Source organism: Peromyscus californicus, unplaced genomic scaffold (assembly GCF_007827085.1).
Source record: "Peromyscus californicus insignis strain IS unplaced genomic scaffold, ASM782708v3 Scaffold_4__1_contigs__length_199733344, whole genome shotgun sequence".
NCBI classification, from domain to species: domain Eukaryota; kingdom Metazoa; phylum Chordata; class Mammalia; order Rodentia; family Cricetidae; genus Peromyscus; species Peromyscus californicus.
In genome coordinates this window covers 151,523,390-151,548,765 of record NW_026294562.1, presented here as the reverse complement: position 1 = coordinate 151,548,765, position 25,376 = coordinate 151,523,390, and the positions used below count along the sequence as shown (strand labels likewise).

At 41.6% G+C, this 25,376-nt stretch overlaps 2 protein-coding genes across 3 annotated transcripts in view; both read left to right on the top strand.

The window, feature by feature from the left end:
* Nell1 (neural EGFL like 1) overlaps positions 1–25,376 on the top strand; it is an 839,269-nt gene that overhangs the window by 551,636 nt on the left and 262,257 nt on the right. The window lies entirely within an intron of this gene.
* LOC128125046 (probable isocitrate dehydrogenase [NAD] gamma 2, mitochondrial) lies at positions 21,137–22,816 on the top strand. Its single transcript, XM_052761991.1, has one exon. The coding sequence runs from the start codon at positions 21,214–21,216 to the stop codon at positions 22,444–22,446; it is 1,233 nt and encodes a 410-aa protein (XP_052617951.1). The 5' UTR covers positions 21,137–21,213; the 3' UTR covers positions 22,447–22,816.

Below are 25,376 nucleotides of genomic sequence, written 5' to 3'. Positions count from 1 at the left end.
GCAGGTGGGTGTCTTCAGAGGCCCAGGGCATCAGATGCTCCCGAAGCTGGGCATCAGGTGATTGTGAGCCTCTGCTGTGGATACTGGGGACTGAGCTCAGGAGTTGTGTAAGATTCGTCTGTGCTCTAATCCACTTGCCTATCTCCCCAGCCCGAACCTTGGTATCTTGAACTACATTACTTCTTTGAAGTCAATATTTATGGCTGACCAGGAAGGTGCTGTGTATTCGGTTGAAGAGAATTTGCTTCATGCCATCACAACGAAGCCATATCTCAGTCACTCAGGCAAGTGCAAGTAAGCTCTGAAGTTGCAGGGAGAGGCGAGATCTCAAGAGCAGCTTCATTCAAGAGAAATGTAACATGAACCACATATGCATGGCAAAGTTTTCTAGAAGTTTCCTTAATCAAGATAAGTAGAGAGAAGCAGGATACTTCTCAGTTCACACTAGACAAGCTGTAAGTACTGAATCACCAACACAGCTGCTCTGTTACATCCAGGGTAGGTTGCCATCAGTGACAGGAAGACACAGTATGCTTGCTAATCTGCACAGGTTATGTAAAGGAGATTTCAGGAGAGGTCACAGTGCCCTTAAAATAGGGGCTGGTACTGTCTGTGAATCCCCTTGTGTTGAGAGCTCAGGTCTGGCTTGCAGTCAAGTACAGCACTGTAGCATTTATTAACAGACAGGTGGCTGGAATCCATGTGTCAGAGGCTGAGACCATCTAATTCCTACTATAGTGTAACATTCTCTGTCTCAGGGTGGAATTCCACCACAAGGTCAAATATGGAATAGAATGAGCAGCATTCTTCAAAGCGTGAACTATGCAAAATAAGAAAGAAGGAGCAGAAGGAGAGGGGAAAGAAGTCTCTAGAATGCACTTTTGATTTACTTCAAAATCAGTTTCACATTAAAGACAATTCATAATGAAGCAGGCTAAATGTTTTCATAATGACCAGCTCATGGGGACAATATCTATCACTTTAAATAGTGGCATATTGTGTCATCCCACAGGACAACCATTACTCAGCAGAGAGCCTCAGCATTCCCTAGGCTAGGGTACATGGCAATTGGTGGGTAATTTTTTTGGCATGCTTAAGGACATCACTTACTGGGATTGATACTGAATTTACAGATAATAAAACTTTATTAATGTAGATGCTGATAATTTGGAATGTGTACTAGTTTATAGAAATTGAGTTGTTAGATGAATCCCTAGGCATAATAAACCAAACAGATTTCAGATCTGATACTCTTGGAATTAAATCTCAATTCCAATGTATTCCATATCATCTAGGGCACCTTTTTTTTCTTTTCTGAGCTTTCTTTCTTGCCCAAGGAATGTGGAAGAAATAACACTACCCATGGAGGGCATAAACATAATCACCCATCCATCTGAGTCCACAGTCAGGAGGGTGACACGGTGATGGAGGTCACGGCTTCCGGAGCTGGACTCTTTGGTGAGAAGTTTGCTCAACTTCTCTTGTGTTGTTACAACAAAATACATAAGACATAAAATAAAATGGATAATTAAGATCACATGTGAAAGAGACAAGCCCAAAGTCAAACACTGTGTAAAGATGATCTTTTGCAATAACTAACTTAATCCCATGAAGCCAACAGCTCAGTGTTGTGAGGCTAAGGGATGAGAGACATCACTTTCTTAATGACCAGATTACTTACTGAAGGTCCTACCGGCTCTCCATGGTGTTATTCTGGGATCAGACTTTAACATCAGGGTGGTCCTCAAGTTTGGACTCCTAGATTTACTAAATGTCATTCACACAGCTTGTATCACTTTCAACACACTGATAAGGGCTGGCATGTGTTGGCTCAGCTTCGTTATGAAGAAAAGCAGAAGGAGATTCTACACATTGAAATGAGAAAATCATTGAATTCCACCTACAGGAAAAATGTATTTGTGCAAAGACTAGAAGAGCAGCTAGCCAAGGTTGCTGGTACCAAGCCAAAGGGAAGACAGCGTCTTAGATAGAAGAGTAACTGCCATCGTTGGCTACAAACCGGTACATTCTCATCTCAGGCACTGCTATTTTCCATCTCAACAGATACGTTACTGAAAACTCTGACTTATTGAAAATATGCTTATTGTTTGAGTAAATTATGTGGTAGCTCTGTAGCTATTTTTCTGATCTTTCTCCAGTGTTCTCTAGAGCCTTCCAATTTAAGGATGTAAAGCCTTGACTGTTTTGTCTCTTTGTACTGCCCTCACATCCTGCAGGCCTCTCCCTTGCTCACTTCCCTCCTTCCTAAAATGATGCATTTTTGCTTCCTAATCAGTACGATTTGAAGGACCATAGCTTGGTTACCTAGACCAATGGTTCTCAGCCTGGGGCATCACATATCAGATATCCTGCATATCAGATATTTACAATTCTTAACAGTAACAAAATTACAGTTATGAAGCAACAACAAAATAATTTTATGGTTGGGGGTCTCCCCAACATCAGGAACTGTATTAAATGGCCACAGCATTAGGATGGTTGAGAACCACTGACCTAGACAGACAGAACGTTGCCCTATTTTGTCTCTGACTGATAAAAGTTAGATTAGAAAACAATCTCAAAGGAATTACCCTTGTCTCTAATTCAGATAATGCCATAAGTTGTATTGCTTTGCGCAAAACATTCAATCTCTTACATGGTGGGCTATCAGTATTGGAATTAATGAGTGAAAACTGACTGGCAGCCCTTTTTATGTCATGACACATAGAGATGTATCTTATATAGTTACATGGGATAGGGCTTCTCACTGCTGGAGGTGACCTGGCTAAGCTGACCTGTCAGCTCTTCTATCCACTTTGCCCTATCCCTGGCACTCAACTTGGGAAGCACTTGGATTTGCATACCACATGGCATGTTCCCCTTTCTATTTTTGTTTTCAAGTTTTTCATCCTTCTGTGAGGAATCTGAAATGTGGTTCAAATACAAGAGTCATTTAGCAGATATTTTTACAGACCATTGGTTGTTCTAGGTTTATAAGTTAGTCTAAGGATTTATAATGAAACATCAAAAAGCCCATTTTAATCCATTTAATTACTTAAATTAGGATATTTTTAATTACTCAGCTCAGGATATGTGTATATATGTATATATGTATATATATATAATTTATTTATTTAACAAAATTATACTTCTCTTATCTATGATGCTAGGATGACAGTATATTACAGACAGGGCCTGAGTTAAGTGCACAGCCTACCCACAAGATTTTTTCTTTTAAGATTTATTTATTTTAGGTGTATGCATGCTTTGTCCCCATCTTAGGGCTTCTATTGATGTAAAGAGACACCATGATTGCAGTGACTCTTATACAAGAGAACATTTAATTGGGGCTGGCTTACACTTTAGTCCATTATCAGAGGTTGAGTCCATTATCATCATGGCAAGAAACATGGTAGCATGCAGGCAGACATGGTGCTGGAGAAGGAGCTGAGAGTTCTATATCTTGATCCACAGGCAGCAGAAGTGAGGACTATGTGCCATACTGGATGTATCTTGAGCTTTGAGACCTCAAAACCCACCCCCACAGTGACATACTTCCTCTAACAAGTTCACACCTACTCCAACAAGGCCATATAAACCTAATAGTGCCACTTCCTATGGGCTTATGGTTGCCATTTTCTTCCCAACCTCCACAGTCTCTACATCTGTACTTATACCAAATATGTTCCTGGCTTGTGCAGAAGTCAGAAGAAGGCACTGGAGTTACAGATAGTTGTGAACCACCGTGTGGGTGCTGGGAACTGAGCCTTGGCCCTCTCAAAGAGCAAGTGCTATTAACCATAGAGCCCTTTCTCCAGTACTTACATATCCATAGGATTTTTGAGATACCACCAATAGTTAAGGCCTCATGTTCTTTAGGACCAATGAAGCTTCTCTGAAAGTGAACACATATTTAGGTAGAGAATCAGACAAACGTATAGTTGATGGTTCTTGGAGTCAGTTCTGAGTATATAAATCTGTAATATATACATTATTAACCAACCTACTAACACTCACCAAGAAATGTTTTCATCACATAGACGAGGGGCATATTAACCCAATAGCCTATTCACCCCTTCCCTGTCAAGAACAAGCATTACCTCTGTTGCTACAGGCTGGCATCATCTCTACCAGGCAGGGAACCTAGGAGGGAATGATCAGAGACTGAGGGAGTTGTAGTTACTGCCAGGGCTTTTCCTTCTGGTGAATAAATTCAGCATTCTGGGAACTAGCAATCAATAATCATGGTCTAGAAGCATGTTGGCAGCAACAGGAGAGTGCTTCAAGGTGACAGAGTGGATCAGGATGAAAAGGACCTGTGAGTCAGAGGCACTCAGTGACCGAGCAGACTTTTAGCTTTGGGTGATCTCTTTGAGCAGCTGGGCTTCAGAAAAATATGCTGGAACAAGTTCAAGGGGACAGAGGATCTGAACTGTTTGTGTTATCTCCTCATACCTTGAGAAAACAGGTACACTTGGAGGTTCTTTTATATGTTCAATCTTAGTTTTCAAACAATGGAAACATTCTCATGAACTTAGGAAGCATGGAGAAAGACATAAACTACTGGAATGCTTGTGTTAGCTTTGCATCACTGTGACAAAGTACCCAAGATTACCAATTTACAAAGAGGAAAGGGTTTGGGAGGTTTTACCCCAGAACAGCTTAGTCCCTTAGCTGGGCTTGTAGCATGGCCGTTCATCATGGCAGGGACGTGGAGCAGAGGAGTTAGAGCAAACATTCACATCAAGGGTTTGTTCTAACAGAGCAAAGAGAGTAGGGGATGGGGAGAAGCCAGACATAATGACCCACACCTTTAAGCCCATCTATTCACAATGCTTCTGAGAGTGGGTGAAGGAGATATTAATGATTTTATTAGTAGTTCCATATGGGACAAACAGGTGGGACATCTGGCAATCCTACTATTTACCCTAAACATATTAATCAATTAAGAGTACCTCAGATGTTTAAAGCAGAAATATGATGTCAAATGAAGGAAATGAAGCACGGCCTTTGATACTGAAAGCATTAATTTCATGGGGCTGTAGACTATCAACCAGGCAATGACAACATTGTGTGGCTGTACTGTAGTGAAGGAGGCCTGAGTTTTGTGGGAACATGAGAGAGGGACCTCAGTGTCTATCTTAGTTGGAAAATAGGAGTGGGAAGGTCAGAAAAGAGTGTTTTTATGCTGACTACTAAAGATAACCAGACATGTACAAGATAAACAAGGTCATAGATTTGAGGATGGAAATATGAAGGATGGGGAAGAGTTCCTGTAGCAGGAACACTGTGAGCCAGTTGCAGGAAAGAGGGGAGCATATGTGTGAAGATTCCCTCCCCATATGTCTGGCCCTTCAGCTGTCAAAATTGCCTGAGAAATGTAAGACAGTGAACTACACTGAGCATCTCTTTTACGGCATTAGGCAATGAAAATAATAAATGTGTCTCTGAGCAGTTGGCATATGTTAAGTATAAGACTAATTGCAAGGCTAAATGGAACATTCATATTGGTACCTGAAGAAAATGTAATGATGGAAGAAAGCCATTTCCTTTCTACCCAAGAAATTACATTATGGAAATTGTGCCTTCAGAATGAATTAATAGATGACTTTAAAAATCCCAATGCCCAGAAAACAAATGCATACATTAAGTATCATGAGTAAGGTTGGTATTAAAGTAACATTGGTTCAGTTTATGGGAGGAAGGAGTTCATGAGGGCGATGATGGTGGGTGCAGAGGAGATTTGAAACTGGCCGAGGGGATTGTCTACACAGCCTGAGGGAGCTGAGGGCTGTTAAGTTGCCACCAGGCTGTCAGGGCTTGCTGGCCAGGGTGGTCTTCATCATTAACCCTTAGCTGTGGAGGTGGCCGATGTGGTGGCCATCTCTGGCCAATAGGCTGAACTGTACTGCCCGCCTGAACTGCCTACCCATCCCTTCTTTTCACAGTACACTTCTCACCCATCCCTCAACAAGCCCAGCTGTGTGGAGATGGCCACTGTGGACATGCGTTGTGGCTGTGAGTACCTCACAGACACCAGGGAGTGACTAGCAAGCCCCATAGCCTTCCAGAAGTGCCTTCCTTTACCTTCTTCCAACACAGAGGGGAGCCAAGGGAGCAGGCATGCTCTGAAATGACAAGCAGGTGGAAGGGAGGAACAATGTAGCAGAAATTACGGACCCCCATCCACCAAACTGGAAACACAGGGATGAAGTCTGCAAAGACTCTGGAGGCCTTTAACAGAGCCAATTCAGAGTGTTCTCCATGTGTAAGGTGGCCCATGGGTGCCCACGTTCTCCCAAACTGAGATTGGCAGGGAGATGCACTTGTCTCTCAAATATCCATGAGAGTTGATTGCCTAAAGCTGACCCCTCAGCTTCCTTACGTTTATTAGGAGTCTGAGCACTTCACTCTTTGTTTCCTAGAAAAGCCATTACCTTGTTCCCTGAGTGACTGAAGAACAGATTTGCCATCCTTAAGAAGCCCCTAGGATATACTGTGGACCAAATGGGCCTCTCTGCTTGGATCACTCATGAAAGACCGAACATCTAAACTCAAAATTTCTTAGCAAAACACCCTCCCTGAACTAGTTTCTGAGAGAACATTGCAATGCAGTTTGATAAGATTATGTTTAGACTAACCTCTGGCACAGGGGTTGAAGGCAACTTTCCACAGAACTGGGGAACTAGACGAGAAGACAGACCATTTGGGAAGCTGCGCTCCTTAGTGGTCCGGCTTCATCTCCTTTCTGTTTCTCTTTCCAAAGCACTATGGGTATTGCTCTGCTTGATAGGAGATTTTTCCCCTCTTGAATTTATGTATTTGTTTTTGGAAATAGGATTGACATTTAACCAGTTCCTCCTGAAAGGGTCTCATTAAAGTGTTCAAGGGAGTCCTGTCCACACAAGCCTTTCTGCATTTTCAGATTTCCTCTGTCACTGAATGTGCCATGCTCTCTCCAATTCCCTGTGTTTGTGCTAATTGCCATGGGATTTTGTCTGAGTTTTCATTTTTGAATAAATATGACTCAACATTTAAGAGCATATACTACAGCTGGGTGGTAGTGGCACATGCCTTTAATCCCAGCACTCGGGAGGCAGAGGCAGGCAGATTTCTGTGAGTTTGAGGCCAGCCCAGTCTACAGAGCGAGTTCCAGGACAGGCTCCAAAGCTACACAGAGAAACCCTGTCTCGAAAAATAAAACAAACAAACATAAAGCATATACTACTTTTGCAAAGGACTCAAATTTGGTTCTTAGAACCCACTTCAGACAATTCAAAACCACCATGAAATCTAGCTCCAGAGGATCTGACACCCTCTTCTGGATTCCATGTACACTTCACACACACACACACATCTTTATGATTATTTAAAAATACCCCCCTCTCTAAATAATTGACTCATGCCTCACTTTTCCACTGAGGATGTTCTAGGTCCCTTGGCATCCAAAAAGGCACCTCCTTCAGTTCCATTTTCCTCTGCACCTCTGCCACCACCTCCCATACGAGACTGACTGCATTACAAGTTAGAACTTCTGTCTTCCCATCTCCTTTGCATAGCACAGCCTCTGGTCCACAAAAGGACATGTAGGAAGTGGATGGCCAGGATTCCCCATCGCTACTTACAACAGTCATTTTTTTTCCAAACTTATTTCCTTCATGATTACATAACATATAATTTTTATCTTTCCTGAACAATCTTTACATAATCGCATGTAATCTTTCCCTGAGAACCAAAGATAGATATAGACTGGTGTGACTTCCCTTCAGTGGTACTTTGGTGGTTTATTTCTTGTGTACCTGAGAGTGAGAGTTCAGAAAATATTGGTATGAATTTTAAACCAGATAGAAAACAAATCCCACTGAGATGAGTTTAGAGGCAACAGTTAGATCTACAAGGCAGATCTGCTTTGGGATTTATGGATACTGGTATTCAGTTTTTTTTATTTTTTGTTTGTTTTGTTTTGTTTTTTTGAAACAGGATTTCTCTGTGTAGCCTGGGCTGTCCTAGAATTCATTATGTAGACCTGACTGACCTCAAACTCAGAAGAAAAAAAAAAACCACTGTCTCTGCTTCCCTAGTGCTGGGATTAAAGGTGTGTGCTACCACGCCCGGCTGATACTGGTAGTTTTTAAAAGATAGTTATGAATCCAGTGGTCAGGGTTTGGGTGGGGTGTTTCCCAGTTCTTGGCATTTTATTCAAGAGTGGAAAGAAGATAAACAGATCTTGCCCAAGTAGCAAAGAAACTTTATTCAAAAAGTGGTAGAGCAGGTGAGACATCCTGTTGTGAGCGGCAGACTCCATGTTGTTGCCTGGGACTTTTTTGTGAGTACTAATGGAAAGATGAGTTAGTTACTAAGGCAGGTGTTTGCAGCTCTCTGTTCTGAGTAACAATTTTTAAATTATATAACCTTACCTCTACTCTACGTCACTGCCCATAAGCATCTGATTTTTTTTTTTTTTCATACCGGTTCTCATTATATAGTCTTGGATTGGAACTCACTATGTAGAGCAGGGCAGCCCAGAACTCAAAGAGATCTGGCTACTTCTCCCTCCTGAGTGTTAGGATTAAAAGCATACGCCACAAACCCAGCACACTGGATGTTAATAATCACATGAACACCCAATTATGCATATGCATGAGATGGTAAATGGGATTCTCCACAAAAGATCCCTTAGAAGACAGAGTTTGTCTTATTGCACATGCACCAAAACCAGTTCAGGCTGTATCAGTCTCCCATCCCTCGTATCTAGACAGAGCTGGAGTTAGAATCTGTTTGATGGATGTCTAATAGGGAAAGAAACATATTCCAGTGTTTGGAAAGGGGTGTGCATGCAGATTGGGGTCCTAGTTGATTTCAGGTTGCTAACTGCATTGTTTCAAGAGGGATATGTGTGCAGAGTACCTGTGGGTGAGGGTCCTAGGCTGGCAGCTGCCTTATTTTAAGAGGGTTGTGCATGACCCAAACTAAGCAGAGTCATTATGAAACACTCCCTAAAAAGATTAATTTCCCAACACTGCTTTTGCCAGTTCCCCTCTGGCTCAGAGGTGCAGATGTGTACACTGGAGCATCTCCCCTTCTCTCCTCCCCTCTCTTTCCTCTGCCTTTCTTTCCCCCCGCCCAGTGTTCCCTTTCCTTCCCTCTGTTTTCTCTCTTTCTCTTTGTCTCTCTCCCTACTCCTATCCATTAATTCCATCAGTTGGCTCAATCCATCCTTATTCTTTTTTGTTTGTTTGTTTCAGTTTTGTTTGGCTATTTGTTATGTTTCTATATTACAATATAATTACATAATTTTACCCCTTTACTTTCTTATGAATGCCTAGCCTATTTTCCTATTTTAGTTATTACACACACACACACACACACACACACACACACACACACACACATATAATGTATATCCCTAAGTAAATAAACCTACTCAGTCCATATAATGTTACTTGTAGACACATTTTTCAAGTCTTGCCATTTGGTATCAGATACTCAGGTGATATACTCTCCCCTGGGAAGACTCTTTCTCCCACTCTCAGGATTCCTTAATTTCTATAATTCATACGGAACCACAAAAGACTCCAGATGGCTCAAACTATCCTGATTGAAAAAAGAAATCAATGCCTGAAGGATTACCACCCCAGATCTCAATATCTATTACAGAGTCATAGTAATAAAAACAATATGGTACTAGCGCTAATGTAGATATGTAGGCAAATGGAACAAAATCAAAGACCTAAATGTGAGTGCATATGACTTCGGCCATTAATCTTTTGACCAAGATGTTAAAAACTAACTCCAAATGCATCAAAGACCTAAATAAATGTGAAATCTGAAACTGCAAGAAGAAATCAAAGAGGTACCCTAGTGATGTAGATGTAGGAAAGGACTTCTTGACCAGAGACCTATTTGCCCAGGAATTGGGGCCAGCAATTACAAGTGGGACCCCATAAGATAAAAAGCTTCTACACAGCTAAAGAAACAATCAGAATGGCAAAGAACAGCAAAATAGCCAACAGGATGCTAGTGGGGATATAGGTAAGAGGGAACCCTTATTCACCGTTGGAGGGATTGCAAACTAGTGTAGCCACTATGGAAATCAATATGGAGAATTCTCTCAAAAAGCTAAAAATAAATCTCCCATCTGAAGCAGCTATACTACTCCTTGGCATGTGTCCAGGGGACTCAACAGCCTACTCCACAGATACTTGCTCAGCTCAGTAATGGAAACCTTAATATCCTTCAACTGACAAATGGCTAAGGAAACGCAGTGCATATACAGCATGGGACACTATTCACAGTAGCCATCTGGAGTCCCTAGCCCCATCCTTTAGGTGTGAGTATATCACCTGGAGTCACCACAAAAACTGTTTGGTTTTTGTGAAGCTACCTCACTGTGTTGCCCAGGCTGACCTTTGGCTTTCTACCTAGCCCAGGCTGACTCACTCTCTTGAGTTCTAGGACTACAGACATTGGCCATCACACTCAGCACCCTCCCACAGCTTCTCTGTGCAGAACATTCAACATGCAAACACTGTTCCACTGAGCCTTTTCCTTGAAAGACTCCACCAGGTTCGACCATCAAGTGTGATGTTGCAAACGAGCAACTGACACTTCTCCAGAGAGATGTGCAGAAGTAAATTTCCCCTTGTAATTCCCCTGCACAAAAGCTGAGAGTCCACATCATTTTCTTAGGGTCAGAGCCAACATAAAAACTTTCAAAAATATTTCTATCAAGCAGCAGCCAAAAATCTGTAGGTGTGAGGAGACCCTGACACTGCCACCTGTGGCTGAAATTCATTTCAGCAAATCTAACCTACCTCTGAAAACAGTTGCTTAGTCTAACTACATGATCTTCTTTCTGATGTGCAGACTCCGGTGAGTACCACAACCCTGTCTTCCAGGTCTCCAGCAAGCTTCATCATCTTGTGTTTCTTTCATATGTTGTTATTGTGGATGTGTTAACCGAGTAATAGGCAAGCGATAGGTTCTCTGTTCTTCTGGTAATTATCTTTGACAGGCAGTATTCCAGGCTGCCTCAGGAAAGAGAAAGATCACCATCCCCGAGACTGCTTTAGTCAGATGAGAATGTCTTTATTAGGGGTCACTGTGAACAAGCAGAGGAACTTGCAATGTCATGACTGGCAGTGTGGATATGCACCCAGGGCTTATTGGCAGTACAGCTCATCCTGCTGTCTTTTATTTTTGACATAATCTGTAACAGTCAGGGAGTGAAAGCCGCATGGAACACTCGTCTTTGGCTGATCACTTGGGTTAGCACATTTCTATGCTCTGGCATCCCATGCCAAGCTGTAACTGAGCAAAGGAAAGCTCTGTTTGATAGCTGGCATCCCAGCCACTAACTGATCAGCACACAGCACACAGAGACCTCATCTGCAGGAGGGAAATGATATTTTCTCTTGAGGGTTATTGAATGGCCTCTCGCTTTTTCTTTAGGTGAATGAATTTTAGCTCCTACTCACACAGGCTCGGGAATTATTAAAAATTAGTCAGTATTCACAAAATATGAAGACAGATCTTAAAATAATTTCTATGGGTAAGGGGAGAATTATAAATGGAAGTTCATTCATTTCCCTCTAGAAGACATATTAATACCTTACATCAATTTCTCAAATTGTTAAGTAACAGGAGATTGAGATATAAAGTGCCTCCAATATTCTGTAAGTAGAGGAATTTTTTGTATATGTGAATAGATAATAAATGAGGATACCAAGAGGCTGGGCTGTACTCCGCTATCAAAGCTTTCAGTACACCACAATGCTAGTGTGTTCTTAGAATTTCTTAAATTATAAATTTAGGCCAAGATGTACAAGTTGTGTTCAAATACAGTGAAATAGCATATTATTTTAGTCTCATTTATTTTGACTGAGGATGCTCCAAAATACTGTATTTGCATGAATACTAATGACCTTGGCAACATTCAAGTTGCATGTACTCAATTCTTGCCAATCTCTGTGAGGAAGACATTACCCTCATTTACAGAAGTAGCAACTGAGGCAGAGAGGGTTTAACAGTTTGCTCCAGGCTAGATAACCACAGCCATAAGTGAAAGAGTCATAAGCAGTTTTGTCAGGGTCAGATTCCAACAGCTGGAAGTAAAACAACCAGAATTAGAACCCAGGACATCTGTGGCTTTCAACTCTTAGACATCACTGCTTCAAAACGCTTTATGTAAAAATGAGCCCCAGGAACCCCTCCCGACTTCCTACCCCCGGATAACCATGCTCAACTCTGTTAACAGGTTCTCTTGCTGCTCCCTTAGTAAAACAGTATGCTTCTTAATACGTCATCATAGCTCCAATTTTGACAGTTTGTAGATTGTTCCCCCACATAAGTTAGTTTGGCTGCTGGTTACTGCTTTAGACTCTTGCTAGATCAGGGTTCTGTGTTTTTGTCAGTATGCCTGTGTATGCGGTGGTCTTGAACAGATTGTGGGATATATAGCATTGATTTTCTTACATGCAAGGCTCTTTGTTCCCCTTACCATTAATTAATTATCTTCTTGATTAATTTATTATGTACCTGTCATGATTTATTCTTAAGTTCCCACCCAAGGAATAAATGCCCTGAAACTCCCCCACCCCAGTTGAATTGATTCATAGCTTATGTCATGGGACCCCCTCTGCCTCTCCCTGAGGAAGGGAGCCCTGGGTTTTGGTACTGTGTCTCTTTTTTTCTTGGTATTACTGTTATAGCTTGGCAAAACACCCGATAAGACATGTGTGGTGGGAAATTTTTGAGACTGTCTCTCTAAAGAATGTTGACTGAATATTTATGGATTGCTTAGAAACCTGGACTCTAATGAGCAAAATGTAAATGTTTTTAAGTTAATTTAACTGGTGATTTAAAAATTATTTTATTCTATAAATAAGCTTCTCCTCGGGATTTTTAAGGCATTATTCTAGGTTAGGGTATGATATTTCAAAAACCCAATGTATTTTTTGTTCCTCTTCCTTTGTGTCCCATGGTGACATAGTGTGCTGCTCAGTTTTAATTAACTTGACACAGCCTGGAATCACCTGGGAAGAGAGTTTCAATTGCTTATTTTTCTAGATTAGGTTGGCCCATGGACGTCTGCCATGGATTATCTTGATATTTAATTTATGAAGGAAAATCCAGGTCATTGTAGGCGGTACCATTCCTTAGGCAGCAAGTCCAGCATAGTAAAAGAGAGGAAAGGCGATCTGGGAGGAAGCAAGCGAGCCGTGTGTTTAACTCTCTCCCTCTTGACTGTGAATGTGATATGACCAGCTGCTTGAGTTCCTACCTTGACTTTGCTGAAACGATGGACTGTGACTTGCAATTGTAATCCAAATCAACCCTTCTTTCCCCTATGCTGCTTTTTGTCAGGATTTTTTTTTTTAAATCACAGCAATGGAAATTTCATTTTCCTTCATTCTGATAGGTACTCAGTGGACTGTTTCACTTTGATACTCATAAACGTTAAATGTGCAAATGTCTTGCTTTATGACTACGGTGGGTTCTGTGTTCTCTGACTTGTACACATCTGCCTTCCACTCCTTTCACTATCACTCTTATCATATTGATGCCAAGTCTTGGGATTTTCTCATTAATTTTCGCGCTTGGGTACATTCCCTTATGTGGAAAGTTCTCACGATACCTTCCTGCCCTCTCACCTCTTTCTGTCCCAGCACTTTTTCTTTCCTCCCATCTTTGTTTCCCAGAGCGGACCATTTGTTTCATGAGTCTTTTGTCCTCTTCTCTGGACATTAGTGGTGATGTGTGAAGTGGGTTCCCGTGCCTCCCTTGAAATGCTTGTCTGTTGAGTTGCTTTGGCTTCTGTTTTTTTATTTTAGAAGTTTCTCGTCAATGTTTCACCTTGGCTTTTCACTCATATTTAAGAGCTGAGCAGTGAAACTGTAACCACTAATCTCCCAGGTACAATTTGACCATGAACTTCAGCTGGGGCCCTTCTCTTGGGGAACACCTGATTGTCAGTATTTTATATTTAGATTTGTGGGGATTGTTGAAAATATGCTTCATTACACTTGCCCAAGCAGTGTTAGCCACATTCAAGCATTCAGTATGGCTTTCTTTCTTCTTTCCCTGGTAGTCAATATTCAGTCTGCATTCAGTTGTGTGCAGTGTTTCCTAATACCTTCTTCTTCTAGGCTGGGGGGGGTGGGGCACAGCCATCTGACAGGGCAGAATGTGGAGGAACTGACTGGACACCTAATTCTTAAGTAGACTTTAGCCCCACCATCCCCTCACTTCCACCTGCTAGTCCCTAGGTTTTCCTTCTGTGTTGGGAGTCCAATTATTTCCTTTTCTTCCTGTGCTATACTTGGCATTTGGCTTTCAATGTCTGAGAAGGCAGGCACCACCTTTGTCTGTTTTTAATTTTCAAAACTTTTATACCCTGTAATTCTCATGACCCTTGCAAATATGTGAACTTAAACACCAGGAGAAAGAAAAGAAAATATAGAACTTCATTGGGTCTTTGAGAAGGAGTAATTGTAAGTACATGACTCTAAAGGACCCTTTACATAGATGCTTGTTTGCAGATATTTTTAGTTCTGCACAATTATCAGCATGCTTTTCAAAGGCTTGAAACTTCCATGGTGATGTGTGTGCTTGTGAGTGTGACTCTTGCACTCCATCTCATGGGTAGGAGGAGGAGGCAGCACATGGTGACGTCACAGCCCCAAGGAAAGCTTCAGAGTGTGGGAGAAGAATACAAACCAGGGTGAAGAGAGTAATGTTCTGTTGAGTTATAAGGAATTAATAAGCTCCTTAGCATCTTATTTCTGTTGCTGTCAAATGATAAAGGCAAGTTCGTCAAGAGATTGTGTTAATGTGCAATGGAGAACATGGAACAGACTGACTCTGGTTCTGGGAAAAATGTAAAGCAATATTATCAGTTGGTTCTCTGGAACATCAAATGAACTTCAGTGGACTTCAAGAACTTTCTTATTCTGAGTGTGTGTGTGTGTGTGTGTGTGTGTGTGTGTGTGTGTGTGTGTGTGTGTGTGTGTGTTTTGTGCCTTTAAAATTTTCTGCCCGTGTCAAGGTAAGTCTTGCTATAAAGTCACCATGATACTTGAAGCTTCCGGTATAGCTTACTCTTTCTAATGCATGCTCTCCTTTTTAAAGTCATATCACTTAAGCCCTTTCATTTTTATTTCTGAATTCTTCTATGCTGCCCTCAGGGTACAAAGAGATCTTAAGTTTGTCTTTGAAGACTCTCTAATCTCTGACCCCAATCCAATTACTTTTCCTGTTTGTCTGTCCCTATTTTCCCACATAAACTCAGCCAACCAGGAACACTTATTATACCCCACAGGCCTTCCAATTTTGTTTCCATCTCAGAACGCCTCTCTCTCCATGTGTACCTATCTTCTGCTAGTCATTCCTCAGAGTTCGACTGAAGTCACTCTCTTACACATCTTTACCAGGTATACAGGTAAAACATTCCAGCCCTGAAACCATTTAGCACCACATCTCTACTCACATTTATTCATAATATATATGTGTATGCTGTGTGTATGTGTGAATAGATGTGAGTAGACATTCACAGACATATGTAAATATATATGTAAGTGTGAATATCTACTCACAATTATACACACACACACACACACACACACACACACACACACACACACACACACACACACATATATAAACCTGAGTAGAGATGTGGTGCTAAATGGTATTACATATATACATATATAACATAAATACATACATGCACACACACACACACACACACACACATATAATCAAACTTGTCTAGAATTCACACTCTTTGAAAAGTCCAGGAATTTGCATTTGTTTCCTAGCACCTTTACTGTGATGTTAAGAGATCTGCGTGCCCATCAGTCTCTCATCTGTGTATCCACTTTTATTTTATGCTTCTCTACTCACTGGAGTGTGGGCTCTAAAAAAGGTCCGGCAGTTTGAAGAAGATTCAGTTGTAAGAGCTGGGAGATGGCTCAGTCAGTGAAGTTTGCTGTGCTGGTGAGGACCTGCATTCAGGTCTTTGCACCCACGTAAATAGACAGCTCTAGCAGTGCATCCCTGCAAGTTCAGTGCTGGGGAGCTAGAAAGACAGGAGGATTCCTGGTGTTTGCTGCATTGTCCATTTGCTGGAGTTGGTGAGGTTTGGGGTTACTAAGAAAGTTTTCTTTAATCTCAAAAATTAAGGTTAAGGGTGAGGGAAGTATCTTCATGGATAAATCCCTTGCCACACAAGGGTTAAAAGATTGGAGTTCATATCCCTAGTACCCATGTAAATGTCAGGTGAGTGTGGCAGCTCAACTGTAATTACAGTGCTCTTGGAGTAAGTCAGATCCCTGGTCAAACTGGCTAGCAAGACTTGCCATACTGATGAGCTTGGATTCAACTGAGAAACTCTCCCTAAGTGAATAAGGTAAGGTGGGGAGTGATTGAGGGACACTCTCAATATCAGTCCCAGGCTTCCACATGCACAAACATGCACACACAAGTACCTACTTACATGTGTATCACACACATGAGTATGTATGTGCACATGATATACACAACACACACATACACACACACATATGCATACATGTAAAAAATAAAAGAATAAAATATAAGGTGGAGAGTTATCAAGGAAGATAGACCACTGCCTCCACATGCATGTACACACAGATATACACACAGGGATACAGAGGTGAGATGTAGCAGGTTGCTTGGCTCTGGAACCCATGTTACTAACCATTAATCTGCCTTCATTGTTGAGTTGACCACTGAGCCCCTGGTTGCTATTATTGATCATACTTTTCTCTTTACAGGGTTGTGACAGTGTTGACTATCCTGTCTGTGGACATGTCATACCCTCCCCCGCCCCCCCCCTCCACTGTAGATAACAATGGCCTCTTTTTGTATATCCAGTATGCCAGTGCATTTCCTCTCTAGTCATTGTCCTCTAAGACTTCAAATGCTGATAGTCCCCTTCACTGATGTCATCTTTCTTATGCTGTCTCTCTACACATCTTCCCAGCCAAGTACTTCTTGACCACACTGGCATGACCTTAGTACTGTGTCACAGTTGGCTATGACCCATGACACTGCACTTCTTCACAAGCTTTAAATTTTGAGTGCTTGTGAATGGCTTACTTTTCCAATGAATCAGACTCACCCCAGAGTTACTCTCACAGGACACAACATCGCCCCACTTGGATCCCAGTACTATATCCTGGATTGTTTGTGATGGAAGATTGACCATAATTCATTGGCTCATGTTTCCTGAAATGTCTATGATCTGCTGTTATTTATGTGTCATTAATAGTTGTAGCAATTTTGGCAATGGCTGTGACAGCGTACACAAGATCTGTGCAAGCAGAAGCCAAGACAAAATTCTAGCACAGAGGGGAAAGCTGGGCACAAATCCCACCACTAGCTGAGAAACAGTGGGTAACTGATAGCTGCAGAGAGGGAAGAGTTCCTTATCTCTAGGATGTGGTTGCTCATAGATCTGCATTCTGTTAGGAAGTAAGCCGTTCACAAACACTTAAGTTTAAAGCTTACTCTGCCCATGTCCACACACCAGAGATCATATAGGCAGTACCAAAGAGACTGAACGGTTTTTAAAAAATGAGGATACAAAGTTGGGTGGTAGAACTGGGAGGAGATGGGGGAAGGGACTGTTCAAAATACAATGGATGAAATTCTTGAAGAATTAATAAAGGTATTAGAATAGTTATGACAAATCTGAAAGACTATGGTCCATGAACTGAAGAAATATGTGTGTGTTTGTTCCCTTGATTGTCTACATAGTTAATTAAGAAGAGACACTAACAAAACATGTATATTTACCTGTATGCTCATAGCACAGAAATTACAGTGAGGCCACCCTTAAAACTTCCACATCAGGAGCAAAGCAATCATCCAAACGAAGGGTTCAGTCAGCCGTGCTCTTGAAGACAATATGGAAATACAATTTCTGTACATTTTGATGCTAAGATTATTATTGTTTTTCTTAGTCTGTGTTACTGCATGCTACTCTTCTTATGTTACCTGGAGAGACCTGAATTGTACCTTTGCTATATAGTTCAGTATCATTTTAATATTAGAAAAGTTTCACGTACATTTTTTTCCCTTTAAAATGACATGGTTTAAAACCAATAGGTAGATTTCATAATCATTTGCTAGTACAGTTTTGCTTTTTGTTAACTGTTTTCTACAAAACAGTTTACAGACTTTTTCCTGTATTTGGTCAACTACTTTATGTGTGCACACACGCATGTGCAGATGTTGGTGTGCACATATATATGTATATGCATATGTATATATGTATTGTGTACCTGAATGAGAATATCTCTGTGAATGTCATTTGTCATTTATAATAGCAAAAACAAAGTTGGAATCCTCTGCTTTAGGCTACTGTTTACACCCCTGTGTTACTCTCTGATGTGTTATTGACTCCTGAATCTATATCATCATCCATGTTCCCTCATCAGGGGCTGCAGACTCATTTATTAAGTCACTCCCAGGCTCCAGAGACATAGCATACTGAAACTGTATTCATTTTTATCATCTCTCTTCCTCCAGTTTACCATTTTTCCAGTGTTGCCCATTTTCATTTACTACACAGCTTTCCTCCAGTCTGTTAAATACATTCAGAATGATGTTCAGTTTCTGTAGGTCTAACCCAGCAGTGATCCTGAGCTAAATATCCATGGAAGCATTGTTCTTTGTATCTCTTGTCTTCACCCTGCTCGTACTGTCTGTCAGGGTCATTTTTTTAGCCCAGTGTCTCTCATATTTCAGAATGGATCAACATTATTAAAACATATTCTGCTGGGGCTCAGCTCCAGGGATGTTCATTCCATAAGTATAGAGATAGTTCCAAGGCATTGCATTTCTTTTTTTTTTTTTTTTCGTTTTTTTTTTTTTTTTTTTTTTTTCGAGACAGGTTTTCTCTGTGTAGCTTTGCGCCTTTCCTGGGACTCGCTTGGTAGCCCAGGCTGGCCTCGAACTCACAGAGATCCACCTGGCTCTGCCTCCTGAGTGCTGGGATTAAAGGCGTGCGCCACCACCGCCCAGCCGTGCGCCACCACCATCCGGCCGTGCGCCACCACCCCCCGGCGGCATTGCATTTCTTACCCAATGATTTTCTTAGAATGTGTTGAAGAAGAAATCTGATTATAGCACTATGCCAATAAATACATGCTATTATATATTTGTGCAAATCTATATCAGGTTTAAAATTGGAAGAAAAACCTAGAGCAAACCAAAAGTTATGAGTGACAAAGGTTTGTCAATGTGCATTCATTAGTTACTAAACACACATCATTTGTAGGCAGGATTCTGACAGGAAAACCTGTGCTTGTCATGGCCTGGGCATGTGAGGAATGCTGTTATCTTCTTCCCAATTCTGCTGTGACTCTATAATTGTTGGAAAAATAAAGTCCAGTTAAAAAAAATAAATCATGTATGCAACTGTCATGAAATGCCCAGAACACAGCATTTCACAGCTCTCCTTTCTTATTGTCTTTCTGACTCACTTTTGGATGTTCCCTGAGCCTTAGGTTGGAGGAAGTTAATGTAGTGGTCCCATCTCCAGCTCTGCACTCAGAGTCACTTAGTGTCAGTATTTTAACCAGTTAAGAGTCTCCGCATTAGTCACCATCTACTGTGGAAAGTTTCTCTGACCAAGGTTGAGATCAGAGGCACAAACAACTCTCTGGATATAAGCAGATTTCAAAGGCAGTTTGTTAACACAACCTTTTCTCAAAACAGCACCAGACGTCCCCTAGAGCCTATGACTTTCTAAGACATAGGCTTTTGGGGATATGGCTGATGGCATATTGCTCCAGGGGATGGCCCTTCACTCATGCATATGTGGGAAGTTCTAATCAGTCAGTACATTATTTATTTCTAAAAAAAGAGTATTCTCCCGTACATTACATCCTGACCATAGTTTCCCTTTCCTCCTCTCCTCCCAGTCCCTCTCCTACCCCATCCACATTGCCTCTATTTCTCTTCAGAAAAGGGCAGGCATTCCAGGGATATCAACCCAACATGGTATTTCAAGTTGTAATAAGACTAGGCACCTCCCCTCATATTAAGCCTGCTGTGGATATCGCTGTGTATAAATAAAATGCTGATTGTCCAGTAGCCAGGCAGGAAGTATAGGTAGGACAAGCAGAGAAGAGAATTCTTGGAACAGGAAGGCTGAATGAGGAGACATTGCCAGCCACTGCCATGAGTACCAACATGTAAGATACTGGTAAGCCACAAGCCATGTGGCAAGGTATAGACTTATAGAAATGGGTTAATTTAAGATAGAAGAACTAGATAACAAGAAGCCTGCCATGGCCATACAGTTTGTAAGTCTCTGTGTATTTACTCGGTTGGGTCTGAGTGGCTGCGGGACTGGTGGGTGAGAGAGATTTGTCCTGACTGTGGGCCAGGCAGGACTGGAGAAAACTTCAGCTACATAAGCCTGGATGAGGCAACCAAGTAAGAGGAAAAGGGCCTTCAAAGTGGGCAAAAAATGTAAATGAAATGATTCCTAATTGATACTCTGCTATACTTGTAGACAGGAGCCTAGCATAATCACCATCAGAGAGGCTCCATCCAGCAAGTGATAGAAACGGATGCAGAAACTCACAGCCAAACACTAGGTAGAGCTCGGGAATCCCTGCAAGGGGCAGGGGAGGAGGAGTTGTAGGACACTACAAGAAAACCCACAGAATCAACTAACTGGGTTCACAGGGGTTCACCGAGAGTAACCAACAACCAGGGAGCCTGTGCGAGTCTGACCTAGGCCCTCTGCATATGTGTTCTGGTTGTGTAGCTTGGTCTTCTTGTGGGACTCCTAACAGCATGAGTAGGGGCTATCTCTGATGCTTTGCCTGCTATTGATTTTTTTTTAAAGGACATGGAATTTGAAAGGAGATATGTTGGGAGGTCCTGGCAAGAGCTGGAGGGATGTTGAGGTAGAAGTATGATCAAAATACAATGTATATACATTAAATTTTCAAGAAGAAAAATATTTTAAAAATAATGTTTGCAGAGTATAGCATATATAATATGGTGCATGAATTTATTGCCCAACCCCAAAATCTTTGTAGCTTTTGGTATAGACATCCTGTCTTTCCCTGTCCAGGTTTCATACTCGAATAGAATGTCTGTCAAACAGAATGTAAGGGAGGAGAGAGAATTGTGACTTAAGAAAGAATCATTGGTTCAGAACTCCAATGGATGCCATTGCTAAGAAAGAGCAGGAGGACAGCTGTGATAGTGAAGATGTTGGCAGCAGCCAGCTGCTCTCTGAAGGCAATTCTTCATCCTGCTGTGCTTGGCCATTCTAGGGAAGTTGTACATAAGCTTGTGATCCCCCGGAAAAATTTCTGCTTACATCACACAGTGCATCCCCCAGCTAAGTATGGTGGAAGGCAAACTGTGACTATGATTCCTGGAGATGGCATTGGACCTGAGCTTATGGTTCATGTCAAGAGAGTATTCAGATCAAATTGTGTGCCAGTGGACTTTGAGGAGGTGTGGGTGACCTCCACATCTACTGAGGAGGAGGTTCTTGATGCACTTATGGCCATCCGTCGGAACCGTGTCGCTCTGAAGGGCAACATTGCAACTAATCACAATCTGCCTATCACTTACAAATCTCACAACACCAAGTTTCGAACCAGCCTTGACCTCTTTGCCAGCGTCATCCATTACAAGACTTTTCCTGGTGTGGAGACCCGGCACAAGGACATAGACATCTTAGTTGTTAGGGAAAACACAGAGGGCGAGTACACGAACCTGGAGTATGAAGGCGTGAAAGGGGTGGTAGAGAGCCTCAAGATTGTGACAAAGACCAAGTCTCTGCGCATTGCTGAATATGCCTTTAATCTTGCTCAAAAGATGGGGCGCAAAAAAGTGACGGTTGTTCACAAAGCCAACATCATGAAACTGGGAGATGGACTTTTCTTACAATGCTGTAAGGATGTGGCAGCTCACTACCCCCAGATCACCTTTGAGAGTATGATTATAGACAACACCACAATGCAGTTGGTATCCAATCCCCAAAAGTTTGATGTCATGGTGATGCCCAATCTTTATGGCAACATTATCAACAGTATCTGTACAGGGCTGGTTGGAGGGTCAGGACTTGTGCCTGGAGCCAATTATGGTGACATATATGCAATATTTGAGACTGGTTCAAGGGAAATATGTAAAAATTTAGCTCATAGAAATATTGCCAATCCTGTCGCCATGCTGCTAACCAGCTGTATCATGCTGGACTACCTTGGTCTTCACTCTTATGCTATGGAGATCCGCTGTGCCATTATGGCATCCTTAGAAAACAAAGCCATCTGCACACCAGACATAGGAGGTCAAGGTACTACATCAGGCGTCGTGAATTTCATCATGGAATATATGAAAAGTCATGGATGCTCTTGTCATCCAAATTTGCTCCTGTCCTACACTTGACTCACCCCCTCAGAAACTCCAGCCAGCTTAGCTAGCATGAATAGAGAGTCAACATTGGCTCCAATTCACTGAAAGGGAAAGGGGATCATCAGTATTGATCTTTCCATTGATTTTAAATGCAATAAAAATTGCTTATTTGAATTAGCAAAGCTTATTGAAATATGGACAAATGGAGGTGGAGGAATTTCCCTGAAAGTTTATTCCAAAGTTCTTACCTCTCTGGGATATGACATACTGACTGAATCAGAACTCTTCATAAAGTTCTGAAGCTTTCTCAGAACCTAAAAGTGATTTCTCTCTTTATCTGAGCCATTGGAATTCAGCAATCCAACTAAAGGGGATCCTGGGCTGGAGAAAGTTATTATTGAGTTGATCAGTGTTGGCCTGCTAAGTACACATTGTGACTTTAATAATGACACTGAGCCAGTGCAGAAAGCCTCCACATCCACAATGCCCCCTTTTCTCTTGATGATGTTTGAGATATTTTTGTTAGGAATCCCCCTTGGACCACTAAGCTCTCCTAGAAAGAGAGAAACTTTAACTTAAGCTTCTTTAAATTGTACTAAAAAATGTGGCTGTCAAATCTCCCCAAAGTCACAAAGTCCATAGTTCTCTGCTATATAAACAGAACCTTGGAATACAAGCCATACATTCAGTGATTTACAATTTCTTGTGGTTTATTTGCCAACTATGAAAAATTATATGTAAAAAATCAAAAGCCATGAGCTAACTTAAATACTTGCCATTATTTTATTTACAGTACTTTAAAAGTTATAGTTGGGAATAAGGCAAACAAAACCTTATTAGTACTTGAAAGAAGTTCTTAAGTAGAAAATGTGAAATTGATTATACAAACTCACAATAATTTTATCAGAAGGAATGACATGTGGATGGAATTGAGAGATCTGCAACATCTTCATATCTCACCTATCAGCTGTGGATACCAGCATGCTTCATTATCACACACTAAAGTTCTTTATCTGGGACCATGAAAAGGTCCCAGAGTTGTGGGCTCACTTTTCATAATGACCACATATCCACAGCTAGGCTAGTTGGATGGATTTTGCATAAGGAGGAAGTGATTGACAATCCTACTTAGAAGTTCCTGAAGAAGGCAGGCAGGCAAGTGGGAATTGTAAAACAACTGGAGTAGTGTTGGTTGGTAGCCCGCCTCTTCTTACATGGCCCAGACCTACACTAGTGCCATTGTTTGGTGAACAGAGTGAGGATTTATCCTGCTGTCTCTACCTGCTATGCCACAGTGGCCAAATTAACTAGCCCACTCCCCACTTTTGACCCTTTTTCTCAACACTAGAGGTATGTAGCGGTTAATACCAATTTTAAACATGACAAGATCTGTATCACTTAGAAGATGAGGATTTGTACAATCCTGTGAGGGCTATCTAGATTGTTAGCCTCTGGGCATGTGTATGATGACTGTATCATTTAGGTAAATTGAGGCAGAAGGACCAATCCTAACTGCCAGACAAGTAAAAAGAAGAAAGCGAACTAAACACAGGTGTTCATTGTTCTCTGCTTCCTGACTGCAGGTGCAGTGTGACCAGCCACTGCAAGCCCCACCCATTAAGTCTTTCCCATCATGATATACTTGAAATGTAGGCCAAAAGAAACTCTTGCTTCTTTAAGTTCCTTTAGTCACAGTAGTTCATCATGGAGACAGAAGTTAGGTAATACTGGGACTTTATTCAAAGCACAGCCAGTTCAACTGCAGATGCCCAACTGTTAGCAAATGTTTAACTGTCGGGGGTGGGGTGGGGGTAGAATGATGTATTTGAACTAAAGTCTACACCCAGGTTAAAATTGTTCAACCCCCGACACCCTCTGGACCAGACTCTGGAGGTGACAACCTGTCACCTTTCATTGCCATTCTCCATTTTCATTGTTAGACTCTTCTGCTTGAGTATCTCTGGGGAGCATGGTGTGAAGCTATTCTTCCTTGTTCCCTGTATCTTCCCCATCATGACTGGTACACTGAACATAAGTAATTGCTTTTTTTTTCTAAAGTAATGAAATAGTTGCACTAGTTTAATACTCTTACATATTGAGTGTATAATGGTGCCTATCTCCTAGCATTGCTGAAAACTCAAAGAAAGGGCCACATTTTGGCTGTTACATAGCATCTAGTAGGTTTCCAAAATTACCATCCTCATTATTGCCTATTGCATGCCATGGTGAATGATGATCCTGAAAGGAATCGGTTTATTACATAAGAAATTGTGTATAGATTAGCATTCCGTAGCATATTTTCAACCAGGAGAGCAAACTATCTTCTTTAAGTCCTCTGACCCTCTTTCCATTTTATTTCTTTTTCCTTTTTGCATGCGTTTGTCTGTTATACATTGTATTTGTATGTTTCTGCACATGAGTGGATGCATGTGTGTGTGAACATGCAAGTATGTGCAATGGGCGCTTCCTAGTATCTCTCACTTCAAAGTATTCCCTGCTACCTTGTGTCTACCTGTAGTTCCCTTTCTTCTGTTTCCTACAATGTACCCAATGTGTTCCTTCTGAACCTCAATAGAATTATGTCACCTCCTTCCTCAAGACTCTCCCATTCAGCGGCTTCCTTTTGTCCTTTAGAGAAAGGCAGCTAAGCAAACACAATGTGCTCCTGCCTGTAGAGTGAATGAGAAATCCATCATTGAAGAGTCCGGACCTAGGATGGGGGCAGGCTCTTCATTCATATTCGCCCTAAGTACTTATGGAAGGAAGCAAGGATGGAGTGAGGGAAAGGTTCCAGGCATAGACAAGTGTTGGCAACTAGAACTGATTTATTGCAAAAAACCTCGTGTCTGGTCTTCATCTGCAAACATCTCCAACACTGTTCTTTTCTAAAGAATTCTGGGCCCACAGGGCAGTGAAACAGGTGCCTGTTGGGTGTGTTCCCTGAGTTTGCTTTATTACACTCA